The sequence below is a fragment of the Channa argus genome, chromosome 10 (genome assembly GCF_033026475.1).
Source record: "Channa argus isolate prfri chromosome 10, Channa argus male v1.0, whole genome shotgun sequence".
NCBI lineage: Eukaryota > Metazoa > Chordata > Actinopteri > Anabantiformes > Channidae > Channa > Channa argus.
This window is the reverse complement of record NC_090206.1, coordinates 14,872,394-14,886,482: the sequence shown is the minus strand read 5'-3', so window position 1 is coordinate 14,886,482 and position 14,089 is coordinate 14,872,394. Positions and strand designations below refer to the sequence as shown.

At 38.9% G+C, this 14,089-nt stretch overlaps 1 protein-coding gene across 2 annotated transcripts in view; it reads right to left on the bottom strand.

The window, feature by feature from the left end:
* Window positions 1-13,057, bottom strand: part of ahnak (AHNAK nucleoprotein) — a 34,867-nt gene extending 21,810 nt beyond the window's left edge. For both annotated transcript variants that reach the window (XM_067519317.1, XM_067519318.1), the window contains exons 1-5: window positions 12,788-13,057; window positions 5,727-5,789; window positions 751-809; window positions 457-613; window positions 121-344 (exon numbers count right to left, since the gene is read on the bottom strand). In XM_067519317.1, coding sequence (XP_067375418.1) covers window positions 121-344; window positions 457-613 — 381 coding nt within the window. In that variant the 5' untranslated portion in view covers window positions 751-809; window positions 5,727-5,789; window positions 12,788-13,057. The remainder of the gene's footprint in view (window positions 1-120; window positions 345-456; window positions 614-750; window positions 810-5,726; window positions 5,790-12,787) is intronic.
* Window positions 13,058-14,089: the final 1,032 nt, after the last annotated feature.

Genomic DNA, 14,089 nt, shown 5'->3' with positions numbered 1-14,089 from the left:
AGAAAAAACAAAAAGGCAAACAAGATGGACATTTAAATATACCAGGAAACCCTGTCAGGTAGCTGCACTACAAACAGCTAAGTTGTCATACCACTTCAAAAATAACATAAAAAAACTTACAAGTATGATTTCTGGACTGGAACCTCCAAACCTAGTCTTCCCCTCCCATGTCAGTGTTCCTATAGGTGAACGACACGGTGTACTCAAGGGAGAACAGTATGGGGATTTGTCTCTGTTTTGTAGTTTCAACCCAACCTTGTGGCGGTTCAGTGTCTTCAATAAGTCAGCTGTTTCTTCTGAGCTCATGTTATCAAAGTAGATAGTGGCACCAACAATCTGGTCACCTATAAATTAAATGGACAAGTATGTTAAAATTAAAAGCATGTAGGTGAAAAGTATTTTTATTTTATGCTTGATAAACAAATCAGATGAGAGAAACTAAGGAATTGGCTATACCTTCGTATACTTTTCCAGATCGTGCTGCAGGTGACTCTCCTTTCACCTCCTTAACGAAAATCTCTCCTCCACTTGTCTGTTCAATGGTCAGGCCAGTTTTGTCTGGACCCTCCCAGTCTGGAAAGAGCACCTCTCTGGTTTCATCCTCCTCGGCCATCTGTAAACATAACCGTTTCAGTAACTGATTCAACAGAAAAAAACAAGCTAGCTGGCAGGTCCTTGTGCATTTGCATCTAGATATAAGAAATATATAAAATATACGGTATTAATTATGTATTTAACTTCAATAAATACCTTGTTTTTGCTTTCTTCTTTTTAGGCCCTGGTGTGATCGGAACTCTACTTTGGTTTTCCTATATAAAGAAAATGATGATCATTATTACAAAATCATAAAAAAACACAAAAATGTTAGATTATATTCATAAAGTATTTTATTCCAGACAACATGCACTTCTTTTACCCTTAAAACAAAACCTTTGTTAACAAATGCATTTTGTCAGGTCTGGCATGTAGGACACAATGACCAACACCAGATGGTGATAAAACCCTGTCAGGAAACAGCCTTTACCTCCCCAAAACGTTGAACCATCAGCTGCCTCCTATGTAGGCACTTTGTGTTTTCGATATTTGGTTAGAGTCAGACCACACCCTGCCCTAAGGAAAGCAATCCAATCCTGTGCCAACACCCCAGCTCAAATGTCAAAAGACAGAATAATGCTAGTTACAGGTGCCATGCTTCATGGAAAAACAGAGATGCAGAAATGCACAGCAGTACATTTGCATCACAATGATAATAAGGTTTCTTTACATCATTCTCATGTCTACCTCTTTAGAAATGCTAACTATTCCTACCCACCTTTTAGAACAGATAATCAATCGTTTATTAATGCCAGACTCTTGAAAACCTGCCCCTTCAATTACACAAACTGTGTGTAAAGCTGCGTGTCTTTAAGTAGCAGTGGTTTGCATGGTTTTATATTTCATTCATTCAAAACACTTGTTTGTCTATTTAGTCCATACATACACACACATCTGGAGCAATTTAATATCCATTTTTTTACTCAAAGGCATGCTTTATATGTCAAGGACATGGACTCTTACCCAACTACCACTATTACCACTTGAAGTATAGGTGTTCAGCTCTGTAAAAGTGTTACTTTGAAAAGCCACAGTCATTCAGTGTGATGTGATTCACTGCTGTATTTGACTTGATTATAGCAACACCCTGTCAATATTTAACAGTGGTAAAGCGTATTTATTAATTAGTTTTTTTGCAAAATGATATTGTACAAATAAACTGTGGAAAAGCTGCATCCGTGTCAGTCTTTTCAAGCAACATAAATGGCATAAGCCTGTACACTGGATGGTACAGAAGAAACAGGATATGAGTAATGGTGTTATCTGGTTTGGTCTATGTTTTTAGGGGTGGATGACAACCAGAGACCAAATTGGAAAAGGACAGAACGAGAACACTATAACTTTAAATAGTCTATTGAATAGCTATTCAGAGCATTGAACATGTAGTTAGAATGCTTACATAATGCATTATAAGCTGTGGATAGTTAATTTCAAACAGACCTGATTAAATAACCAGACTGCCTAATTCATAGGAAAGTGCCCCCACTGGCCTGTAACATGACAATGGAAACCAATTAGGAAGTCAGCTGCGTTTGACTCTTTTAGGACAACTATAACCAATTCTCCTTGTAATTCTTCAAATAGTCTTACTACTGCTGTAGTGAAACATAATAGCTTAAAAGCACACTTAAATATTTTGTCATGCTGTTTTCAGCCCTGTAAGCCACAAATCCCTTCCCTATTCACTGAAGCTGCCACACTGCTCTGCAAGATAACAAGCTGCTGGGTACAAGATGAGGTTAGGGCAAAGATAAAGCAACAGCTGTTTAAAATGAGTTTGTAATATCCATCACCCAAAGGCCATTTGTCACTCTTGTGACACTGCCAATATATTATTTATTATAATATGGTCTAAAATGTGTTTTAGACAAATTAGATTAGAATAAGACATTGGCATTTTAATATTGTGTTTGCGTTATTATGCCTGGCTGTCTTGATAGCATCACATGAAATTGAACGACTACCAAGTTAATGAAAAAAACCCAATTGAAAACAGGACAGCCAAATTTAAGTGCACATATACAGTAAATGGTCAAACTAAAACGAACAGGTTAGTTTTTGTGGTGTAAAGTGAGTAAAAAAAACAAACACCAAACAGACAGTTTGGAATGCAGAGTGATTTGCAAACTGGTCTCCCTTATTTTTCTGGACCCTATCCAAGGACACACGACATGCAGTTCACCGATTAATGCAAGTCAAGAAATAGAGGGGGCCTACATAATTTGGAATACTTGAAATTGTATGTAGTGCTTTGAGATAATTATCCTCTCTAAAACAGCTTTCTGCAAACTCTCAGCATTGAATAACAAGTATATTTACACCATATAATACCAGAGGCAGTGGTGGGGTTTATGCCAACGGTTATACCAATCACTCATAAGAATCTACAACCTGATTTTCTCCAATTTCTCTCTCTTCTTCCTTTTTACTCCCTGCTTCTAACTAATTTTGTCTATCCAGGGAACCTTACTGAAAACTTGAAAACTGTTTCCTTTACATGCATATTACATACACATCATAGCCTTATGACAACTGCACAAAGCTGCACAAAATTTACTAAATCAAGAGGAGATCAAATTCCTTTTATCTTAACCGATATTACCAGCTATAATATTTTAACAAACCCTTTCTAATCATGGCCTGAAATTATACGGTCTAAACAAAAAAGAAATTGTGTTTTGCCCTTTGGTCACAACACCGCTCACCGCTTTACACATCCACCTCCTCACTTCCTTTTGTCAGTGATAACAGATAAAAATAGCTGACAACTCTTGCATTTATTTTTATTCATATTCTTCTTAAGGCCTATTGACATTACATAGACTACATGTGTTTAGTGCTGAAGGGGGACAGTGTATATTAACTATATTTTTTAACTTTGTTACTGTACTACTGTACTACTCTTTTCAAAGAGGAGGGAAAGTGGAAAGCACGATCCAGTTTATGTGTTCACCAAAGTCTCAAAGGAGCACGCTTTTTCATTTCTATAGCTCTCACTAAAAGAGAACCTGAGGACACAACTCTCTTGGTTCTCTGTTTAATTTGTTGCTGTGCATGTATCTATTCTTATACATAGTCACCTTAAACTTCTTTTCATTCTCACTCTGAGGCTAAGAGAGAGAACCATTTGGGCCTTCCTTGTTCCTATAGTTTTGACATAATGCTGGAGGCAAGCTATAGGTAGGTGCTGAAACCCAAAGCAATGTAGGAGGAAAACAAGGAAAAAAGACAAAATGGTAAAAAAAAAGAAAGTAGGAAAGGCAGAGTAATGGTTGTGAGACTGCTCCTTGGAATGGTGGCCTATGAGTGAGGTTAATCTTAAAAGGAGTAAAGGCACATGAATGTGCAAAATGTGAAGCTATCACTGAAAGGCGAACTAAGAAGCTTAGAATAACATTCGACATGGGGCATCTGTATCCTTTTTCTAATTGATTTGACAGAATCATCAAGTTATGCACTCTGTTTTAAACAGAAGCTAATTGAGTAAGCCTCTGTTCTTTGCATCATAAGACAGACATGCAGTCTGTAACAGTTTGACAATCAGCTTTTCCTTTCATTTATTAATCTTTCATGCCTGAGAGTGGCATTCCTTATTTGATTTGTCATTTCATCTAGCATATTTGCAGCATATTTGAAAAGCTTTGAAGGAAACCATAGAGGCCGGAAGGAAATTAGCGTAAACAGACATGCTCATGTATCTATCATGATTTATTATGGCCTGGTATGGGTATTGAGCAAGGGGGTGTGAAGAACCAGCCAGACAAAAGCTTCTGTTAACTAGAGTGCAACCACAGAACATTTCTGGATACGCCTCTCTTATGGCCTGACCATGGCCTACACAAGCTGCACACACTTTTCACCTTTTCTGCTAAGATTAGCCTTCACTCAATATGACTAACCCAAGCTAACTACAAATAGTTAAAGTAATGTGTGCTTGCCATGTTTTTGACAAGGTTGTTTCATGGGGGGGGGGGGGGGGGGGGGGTCAAGTGGAACAGGTGGTCTCTGAGGGAGAAAGGAGGGGTGCAAAAAGGAGGCACAAAGTAGAATTAGCCAAGTGTCAGGTTTCTACAAGGCGAGCCCTCACAGCTGAATGGTGGTGGCATGACCTTCTAGGTTCAGGAAGTTTTACAACAAACATTCCAACAGAGGTTTTCAATCTGGCTACATAATAAAATGCTTTTCAAAAGTGACGCAAGGCACTTCGGGACCAAACAATTCTCAGGACGTTCTAGGAACTACTCCCTGTGGGGTTTTCCCCCAGAACTACTCCCCTTCAGGGTCTTTTTTGTGTTTGCATTCGGCCTCCAGTAGTAACTTAATGATGCAGGATGGCAAATATTTTGAATCCATTTATGTATTCCTTTATTGATTTTATGTCGTAATATCCAATAACATGCATGTGAACTGGGAACTTTCCATTCAGGCAAATGGCAAAAAAATGGCAAATTCTGACACAAGCGTCTATCTTCCAAAATTATTGATAACATTCTGTGCTATGATCACAAGCCAGCAGTAAATTAACATATGGTTAACTGAATTAAGCTGTTTGCATGCCCAAGAATGAAGGCGGATGTCGGTTGCTCGTTTTCAGGAGATGTGCTACTGAGATAATCATGAGATGTGCTGCTGAGATAATCATGCTCTCGCCTGGCACGGTAAAGCCAGGCTGTGAAAAAATAGAGCAACAGTCCTACGACAAAACACAACAGGTTTAGGCCTTGACCACCGATCACCTCTGCATATCTGTTCTCCCCTGGCACCTCCACGTTGTGAGATCTGAATCAAATGTATGAATTTGGATAAACTGATAACATCTTTTGAATCTAAATGGGAACTTTCTTACATGAACAAAATTCAAAGCTTACTAAAGCAGCAGTCCTGGGACAAAAAATACAACAGGTTTGAGCTTGATCAATCACCAATGCATTCTTGTTCTCCACAGAATAGTCACACCAGTTACGAACATGATTCCTATTCAGCTGATAAAATACCTACTCTATAAAAGCAAAAAATGTTCCTCAAAACTGACACAGGAAAAAGAATAAACTTTCGATTATGAAAAAAAAATGTTTTCTTTGCTTAATTAAATCATAGTGAGGACCCTGTGTGTTGGGTTTGACGACACTTACCTCAGATTGCTCAAGCAAAGCCGAGGGCTTCAATCAGATGCTGTGGTTATTCTTTCTTGACTTCTGTTGACAGAAAAGAGCAGAATTGGGTTTTAGATAAGATAGTTTAAATATATAAATGGGCAGTTCAAAAATAACCTATTCTGAATTTCTCATGGTGCTCTCTAACATAATATAATTCCATGTTTAATGTTTCATATTTGACAAAAAACAAACAAACATTTGTCACACATAAGTCACGTACTGTGGCTACATTCAGGATTTACTCATGGCATTTACTGTTCATGCTCACTGGGCCTCTAATTCCCAATCTGAGCTGTCAGAGCTTCAATAATTAACTAGTCAATGGTAGTAGTATTTACCCTGGTCAGTAATTATGCTAAATGTGCCCCTCAACTAAATAGTTGCATGTACTTGTTTGGTGTGGCTCTTTCTTCTGCAGATAGGCAAACACAGTGTTAAACTGGGAGTTAAAAGAGCTAGTTCATTTCTAAAATAATTATAAATGTAATTATAAAGTTAAATTGTTGATAACCATGAGATAACACTGGACTGCTAATTTGTATAAGTATAAAACCACTGTAGTAACACAGCACAGAATCAGGAAAATGTTGCAGCTATATTCACTTGGAATCTGTCATTTTCACATTAAGTTAATCTTTCAGGACCTATGACGATTGTGGCTTCAGTCCATCGGCATATTGTGAAACAAAGCCTTCTTTTTGTCAGTCCCAGTACAAACAGAGACAGACTTGATGTGTGTACAGACAGGCATCTGCCAGTGGGAACATGCCCCTCAGAAAAATTCTTCTGGGACAGACTCTTCAACCCCATCATTAACCTCCCCCGTGCCCCATATTTGGTATACTACAGTCAGGTTTTAATTACCTATAACAAACACTAAATCAAAAAGAGAAAAATTGAGCAAAGATGATTCTCAAAACCTACATAATTAGTGGGAATCTTATAAAATAATTTATGCAAAACACTCAAGAATGCATTCTTGTTGATTGCACTTTTGAACTGGACCCATACTGAAATAGATGGGACATAGCCGAAATGAATGCCAGCCAGTACGTGCTTGTCATTATGTTTGTGTAGGGGGACAGCAGCTGTGTACACTCTCTGGCCCATACTCTAGTTACAGAGATGTAGTGTAAGACTCCGGTGATTCAGATAGAGTGATAAATGAAAACCAGTTTCCACAGGTAAAGGTACCAGACTAATGAGACATGAGTTATAATTGGCTTGTATGAGTGAAATAAAGAGAATATTAGACCTCTGCAAGAAGTGCATGACTTGTTTGTTGTGAGATTTGTGGATGATTGTGATTTTCTATTGCACCCTGATACATGAAACGGAAAAGCAAATATTGGTTCATGCAAGTAAATTTCTTTTACAATGGTCATATCTGTGTAAACAAACTCAACAGACTAGACAGATGCTCCCCTCCCTTCTCTACTTAATAACTTGGTAACACTATACATATAAACACACAAATGGAGGCACAATAATAGTGAATTATGGTCTCAAGTAATGTGGGAAACAAATATAAACACATCTGTTAAAAAAAGTAAAAGTACCACACCGCAATTCACGAGGCAGATCACGCCGCTTTGCCTTTGCCTTTGCTCAGCATACAGAGGAAGCAGCTCAGTGCACAGCCCCACCCAGGCCTCCAGTCATACACATTCCTTGATAGAGCTGTCAGGCCAGCTGGAAGGGAGCCCAGCCTCTCCCCACAGTGACTAACTCCAAAGAAATGTCCTCTTTCTCTCTTACTCTGACTCCAGCCTCGTTCCCTGCACCCTGCGTTAATGCCCACCTCCATGTAATCAGTCCATCGCACCCTCATTCTCCAGATTTTGCTCAAATATACAAGAATGCCACATTCAGTTAGATTGGCAAGTTACATTTAATGAGTTCCTTAAACACATTCTCTCAGACAAATGGATTTAATTTTCACCATTCATATCAACATCACTGCCATTGTTATTTTAGTGTGCTCCACCTTTGCACACAGTTGATGCAACATACAGCTCTCTACACCTCATTGCTATCCTCTTCCACTCCGGGCCTTATCTCTTATACTATCCCTTGATGACACAAACCTGAGCTGTTCTATACTCAGTTGTACTTATGTAGGTCACACCTCTCTGGAAACCGATCAAAGGGACTGTAGTCAGTCCATCAACAGACAACAGTAGCAGTATGACAATGATTAAAGCTCAATTGTAAGTGAATCAGGCACAGTGGTGCTGGAGAGGGACACAATTTGATTATGAGCAAACAAAAAGGCCTCAGTGTAAAAGAGGGAGATACGAGCAGTGACCAAATCAATCTTGCCGTCAAAACAAAACAGATTCCCTGTTCCCCTCTCTGTGATGTAATTTGATGCAGCAAGTACAGCAAATACAAAAAGAGATATAGCAGCCACCAGCATAGGTTCCAAAACACAGATAGGCCATGTATGTGTGACACATATAAAAGGAATGTGCGTCAAAATAAAGGGTTCTTTTCGGCACCCCATAGTCCACATAACCCTGAAGCAAACCACAAGTGCTGTAGAAGACCAAAGTCTGCCCACTGACGCCAACTTGGCCTGCAGCTGATTAAACCATTGTGACTTTGGCAAGAGTTCTTTGCGCCAAGAAGAAAAACTAAAGAAAACCCTTAAAATCCTTGTCTCCTGCTTTTAGATCACAAAATCACAAGATCACAAACAAGGCAAGGGGTTGTGTTGAGTCATTTCAACCTTGCCTTGGTTTTCCTGTAAGTCTTAATTTAAGTCTCACGTTCACAAAATGTACTGAAAACGTTCCATACTGTTTCAGGTGGTACGCATCAGATAACTCATCTATCATAAGCCTTATTTGCAATCACTTCCCTTAACATTATCAGAGGGAGGATCTTTAAATTATCACTGCTTTTCCTTATGCGCTCATATGTTAAGAGGAGCTTTTCTTATATTCCTGGGAACCTAGGCGGCATCAGTCCTGCTGAAAATCCTAAGATGCTCTTTGTAATTTTTGGCTATACAAATACACAAGTAGTATTTTTGCAAAAATGAAACAAAACATTTCAGTAATAGCTGAAGTGATGAAATGAGAAGTGCTCCTGGGCTGGTTCCTACAGGCAGTTTCAGGGCCAAGAACATCGAGCAACTAACAAAGCATCACAAATGGGATTTAGAGAAGCAGAGCCATGTTTTTCCACATCGAGGCAAACATGGGAGAGTTGAGAATGCAAATTTTGAATTGGTTCTGAATTAGTTCTGTCATCCACAACTGCTGTTTGAACAAGAATAAATGCAAGTCCATTCATGGAAACAAGAAGGTTAAGAGGGGGACTAGATGGCAAGCAGAGTAGCAGAATGTCCTTAGGTATACTTGAAGCATAAGCACTGCATTAGGATGTGTATTCATAGTTAGAATTTAGTCTACACCAGAGCAGTGCAATGACAAACTGCTGGATTATGACTGCCACCCTTGACTATCTTGAACCAGATAAAGAAAGCCTAAACAAAGCTCAATGTATTTCTAAATTTACATTCCAAGCTCTGCTGAGCTGACATTTCTGGCAGGTCATTCCAAGAAGAGTTTTGTAACAGATGCTTTATGTCATATCTTGTTCAAAGAAACACCGGGATTTGCAGGGCACAGGCCAGACAGTTAGTGAGGGCCAGGTAGGCTGCACAGTACAACAGTTGTGCAGGATTCCAAGATTTAGCGCTTTTGGATACGTCTGTTTTTCAGATGTTTGGCATTACAGTGTTGGAAGTTATTGGCTTATCTTATTTTTAATTTGTGTGCAGAAATCCCACCAAACTTTAAATACAATAAGCAAGTATGAATTGCATCCAGCATGTACCCATGTAGGGTGTGGCTTGCAGGGGTATTATGTGTGACTTGTGATAATTGTCTCCTTGTAACTCTCAAATCACTATTTCTCAACAAGGTAAGCAGTGCTAATGATAGACAGTCCACAGAGTACACAGAAGACACACTAAACTATTCCAATGAGCACTCAGTGGATAAAAAGGGAGTGGCTGCTGGGTGGCTTGCCTAGAAAATCATGCACTGCGCTTAGATGTTTATTTCGAGCTGGAGGAAAACCCCCTTCGTTAGAACAGTTGTGTGCTTACGAATATACTATTGTGTTATTTAACCATTGTCCAGGGCATCTGCTGAGACATCAGAATGCCCACTTTTTCACATTTATGCTAAATGTGAAAAAGGTCACTCTCCCTTTATTCAGCCCACCCACTACGTATAACTCGATCTTGTCACCTCTGTCTGTGCATCCTTACAAACACCCATTCAACAACCTCATGAGCAAATGACAGAGGAAGTGTGCTAAAGATGAGTTTATTTCCGTTTCACACTGGCACTCTAAGTAACATCACTTCACTCATCTGTGCTGCCAGGCAACAGGACTCGTAGAAAGCTATGCTAAATATCTTGACACGGTTGAGCTAAGATTCCAAAGCCCTGATGCATGCCCTTTTCTTCAGGTTAGGAAGGATATTGTTTGTCAATTTAGTCGAACAGGGCAAAATATCGGCTTGAGATGCTGACTGAGCAACATCAGATCAAGAAAGTTGTTTTTTCTAAAATTCCAGTGTGTTTTGTGGAACTCTAAAATATCATTCATTTTCATTCTCGCGTTATTTTAGGTGAGAACATAATGTAGCCTCTGTACTGCTGCCCTTGTAGAAAGTGCAAGCATTTGGACAAACAGTAACCGCCCCAGGCCAAAATGAGGCCCTGTGAACCAACAGACGTTGTAGCTGCAGGCAATTAGAAACCAGCTCTGAAACCTTCAATGCTTGAAATAGAAGTTGAATATCTATTACATTTCTATAGGTCCATGCTTGCTTGCAGCAAAAACCTACACCTGCAGTAAAACATGTAATACAGCACTTCATAGCATAATAACGTCAAGCGCAACATGTCTGAAACGCTAAAAACACAAAAAAACATACTCCATATTATTATATTTTATATATTAATACATTAAATGAGAAACAACTAAAGAGCTTCTTCAAGCAGTCTGTGTCAAAACCACCTGGGCAAGAACAACTGAGAACCGGCGGACTTTGACAACTTTGGGGAACACAGCGTGAGTTAAGTGAGCACTGCAGAAAATGCTGCGCAACGCAGAGCAAGTACCAGCCCTCTCTCCACAGTGAAATTAAGTTTGGGTGTGGCAGGAGGGAGCAGTGGAGGACAGGCTACAGCACAAAGACAAATATGACTTTTAACCAAATTAAGATTGTGTGTGACCGGATTTTTATATCTATTTTTTGTTCTTCAACTTGAACAAATGTATCACTTCAAATTTAGACTATGCACTATATGTGATCATTCTAGTTTTAATGCACAGCTGAAAAGATGCCATTTATGCTTCAAGTATACACTAGGCAAAGAAATATCTCTCATCTTTTGGGTTAATAAAACAAACGTGCAAAGTCTCAGCTTCCCCCCTCTATGCCTCAAACCTGGTTTCAATTAGCTTGTCTTTCCAAACCACTACATTCCATTACTCCCCTCCTCAACCTCGCCCCGCCCATCCCCCCATACTAACTCACTCCCCAACTCTCTTTCCCCATCTTCCTCCTCCCCGGCACACGCTGCCCAGGATCCCAGGTTATGAGATCCAAAGTAAAAGAAAGAAACAGAAATCTCTCTCTGTCTCTTCCTAAGACTTTGAAAAGTCATTAAAATATGTGTATGTCTTGACACAAGACAGCAGCGAGAGTTTCCCTCTTTCTATTATGTAACAAGTTATGTCTTCTTTAAAAACTGATTTTTCACATACCAGGTACATTAAGATAGATATAAACACACACTACAAGTCTATATATGAAATTTTCATTGTTCCTAAAAACTAATAACTGTACAGTGCCCTATCACATAGTGGGGAGTTAAAAGAAAGTTATGATTAATACTTTTAATACTTTACTCCTGGATACTGTATAAAGGTCTGTGTGAACGACTTGCTGCAACAACAATCTAGAACATGTATGTGTTAAATCTTTTTCTCTCTTTCTCTTTTTTTTTTTTTTGTCCTTGAAGGGTGTGGAGGAGACAGCAAAGCAAGAAGGGAGGGAGAAAAAAGGAGGGGGTGAAGGGAGGTGAAGGAGAGGAATCCACACCCAAGCTTGTTCCTGCAGGTCCTCACAGGGAAGTACCTTTACTTTTTAAATTCCCAAGTCTTAGCAAAGGGCGTTGGTCAGACAAGACAAACACTTGAACGATAACATCAGTATACACTATACACATTTTCAACCAACTTTGGTCCAGTGTGTGGGATTTCCTAGTGCTCTAAAACTGTTACTATCATAAAAGACGGGATGACATAAATGGAAAGGACATCCATGTTGCACACCATTTTAATCACTATACACAGAGTGATTGATGTTAGGTGTTATGCGTTCTTTCTAAAAGCACTAAAATCATGTGCCGATACACCAAACTCTCTCTAGGGCCGTGAATTCATCACTTGTATGCCCCTGGGATAACAACCACTAGTTGCAGTAACAGAAAAGTGAAGTGCGCAACTCCAGTCAAGTCCTCTGCATTCATGTGGTGGCTGTGGGTACACACCCACTTTTCATGTGCAGTGCTATTATTATAACATCAATTAAAAGTTAAGATTATATTCATACCAAATTACTGCGACATTACATCATCTCAGACAAGCAAAGTAGTAACAAGCAAGTTTTGTCTTCAAACAACTGAACAACATTGCAAAGCTTAATTCTAGGAAAAAATATATGAATGATATATGGAGATAAACATATAACAAAGTAAGAAAAAGTCAATGTGATGTTGCTGCAGATACACACATTCACTACAACCACCCACTATATTATTACAGGAACACTGGACTAACTTTTAGAACTTGTAACTAAGTAGCATCGATCAACTTTTTGTCATTAAAATGTACTTTTAGAGCAAAGTTAAGTTTTAATCAAAGCACAACTGGCAACAAACTTCAGCAGCACTTTGAAAAACAGACTCACTTGAATGTGCAGAAGGAAAAAAAAACATCTTTACCTGTGCGCAGTCTTTGCGCTCAAGAAGCCTCACTCCAGCTTGAGCATCCTTGAAAATGTGTCCTCTCCCCTTCTCCTCAGTCCAAGAAAAGCACTTCTTCCACTCACAACTTTGCAGTCTAGTAGGATTCTGTCAGTCTTTTCCTTTTTCTCGATCAACCAAGTTTCCAGGGCGTTTCCTGTCCCCCTTTCTCCCTCCCTTCTCTGCTCTGAGATGATTTAAACTTGTTTTTTTCTTAACAGCCTGCTCCTCTTGGCTGATCAGAGTGGCTGGACAGGGAGCTGGGTAGGGCTCCTGGTTTGCAGAAGGAGGAGCATACAGGGGAGGGAACGAGGGAGTGGTCCTTTGCAGCCATGGGACCACCCACTGCCTCACAGAGAGGGCTCTGACTTGCAACAGGAAAGTAAACTTCTGCTTGAAAATGTCATGAATGTTAGTTCACTGTAACATATCTAACATATTATATATCTTATGTAACATATTAAATATTGATATCACCAGTATTTTAACAGTATTAAGTGCTTTTGAAACTGTCAAAGTACTAAAGATTTTCTTAAATAAGATGACATTTTTGAAATGAGCTTGGAAATTTTTGTTTTGGCACTAGTAGTAATAACAAAAATGGAAGAAAACATTTGACTGTTTTAAACTTATTCAAAGCATGTGACTAACTCACTATACCCAACACACACCCATACACAAGGGACGGCCGCCTCGTATTAATGCTTGCACATTTATGCAAAGCAGCACAACAGTCATAATCTACTGCATGATTTTATTCTAATTTCTCATTTTCATCCATTTCGGGACAAGATTGAAGTACACTATGAAGCACCACAGAATGAATATCATATGATTAGACAATGACATAAACATGCTATTATAGCATTTAAATTACTGTCCACAGAGCGACACAAAGTTATCATTAACAAAATGACTCAGTCCTTTACTTAAATTCATAAGGCAACGTGTGTATTTACAAGAAAGGATTTGCTGAAGTTTTCTTTTTTTTTTTTTTTTGGTTTTGTTTGTTTATTTGTGTTTTGTTTCGTTTGAACACAGCCCACCCTGAACCAGGTCACACAGGATTGCAATACCTGCATGTTTTAAACATAAGACTCTTAGCACATGCTTTACATGTTTAAATATTTTCCTCCATAAATCTGAAAAAAAAAAGCTATTGTAACAGTCATTTCAGTAAATGATAGTGGGAACACTATACTCCCACTATATTCCCATCCTCGTGTTGAAATAATGTTGTCAGGTGAAAGATTTTGTGAATGTTGAGTTTCCACAAGACAA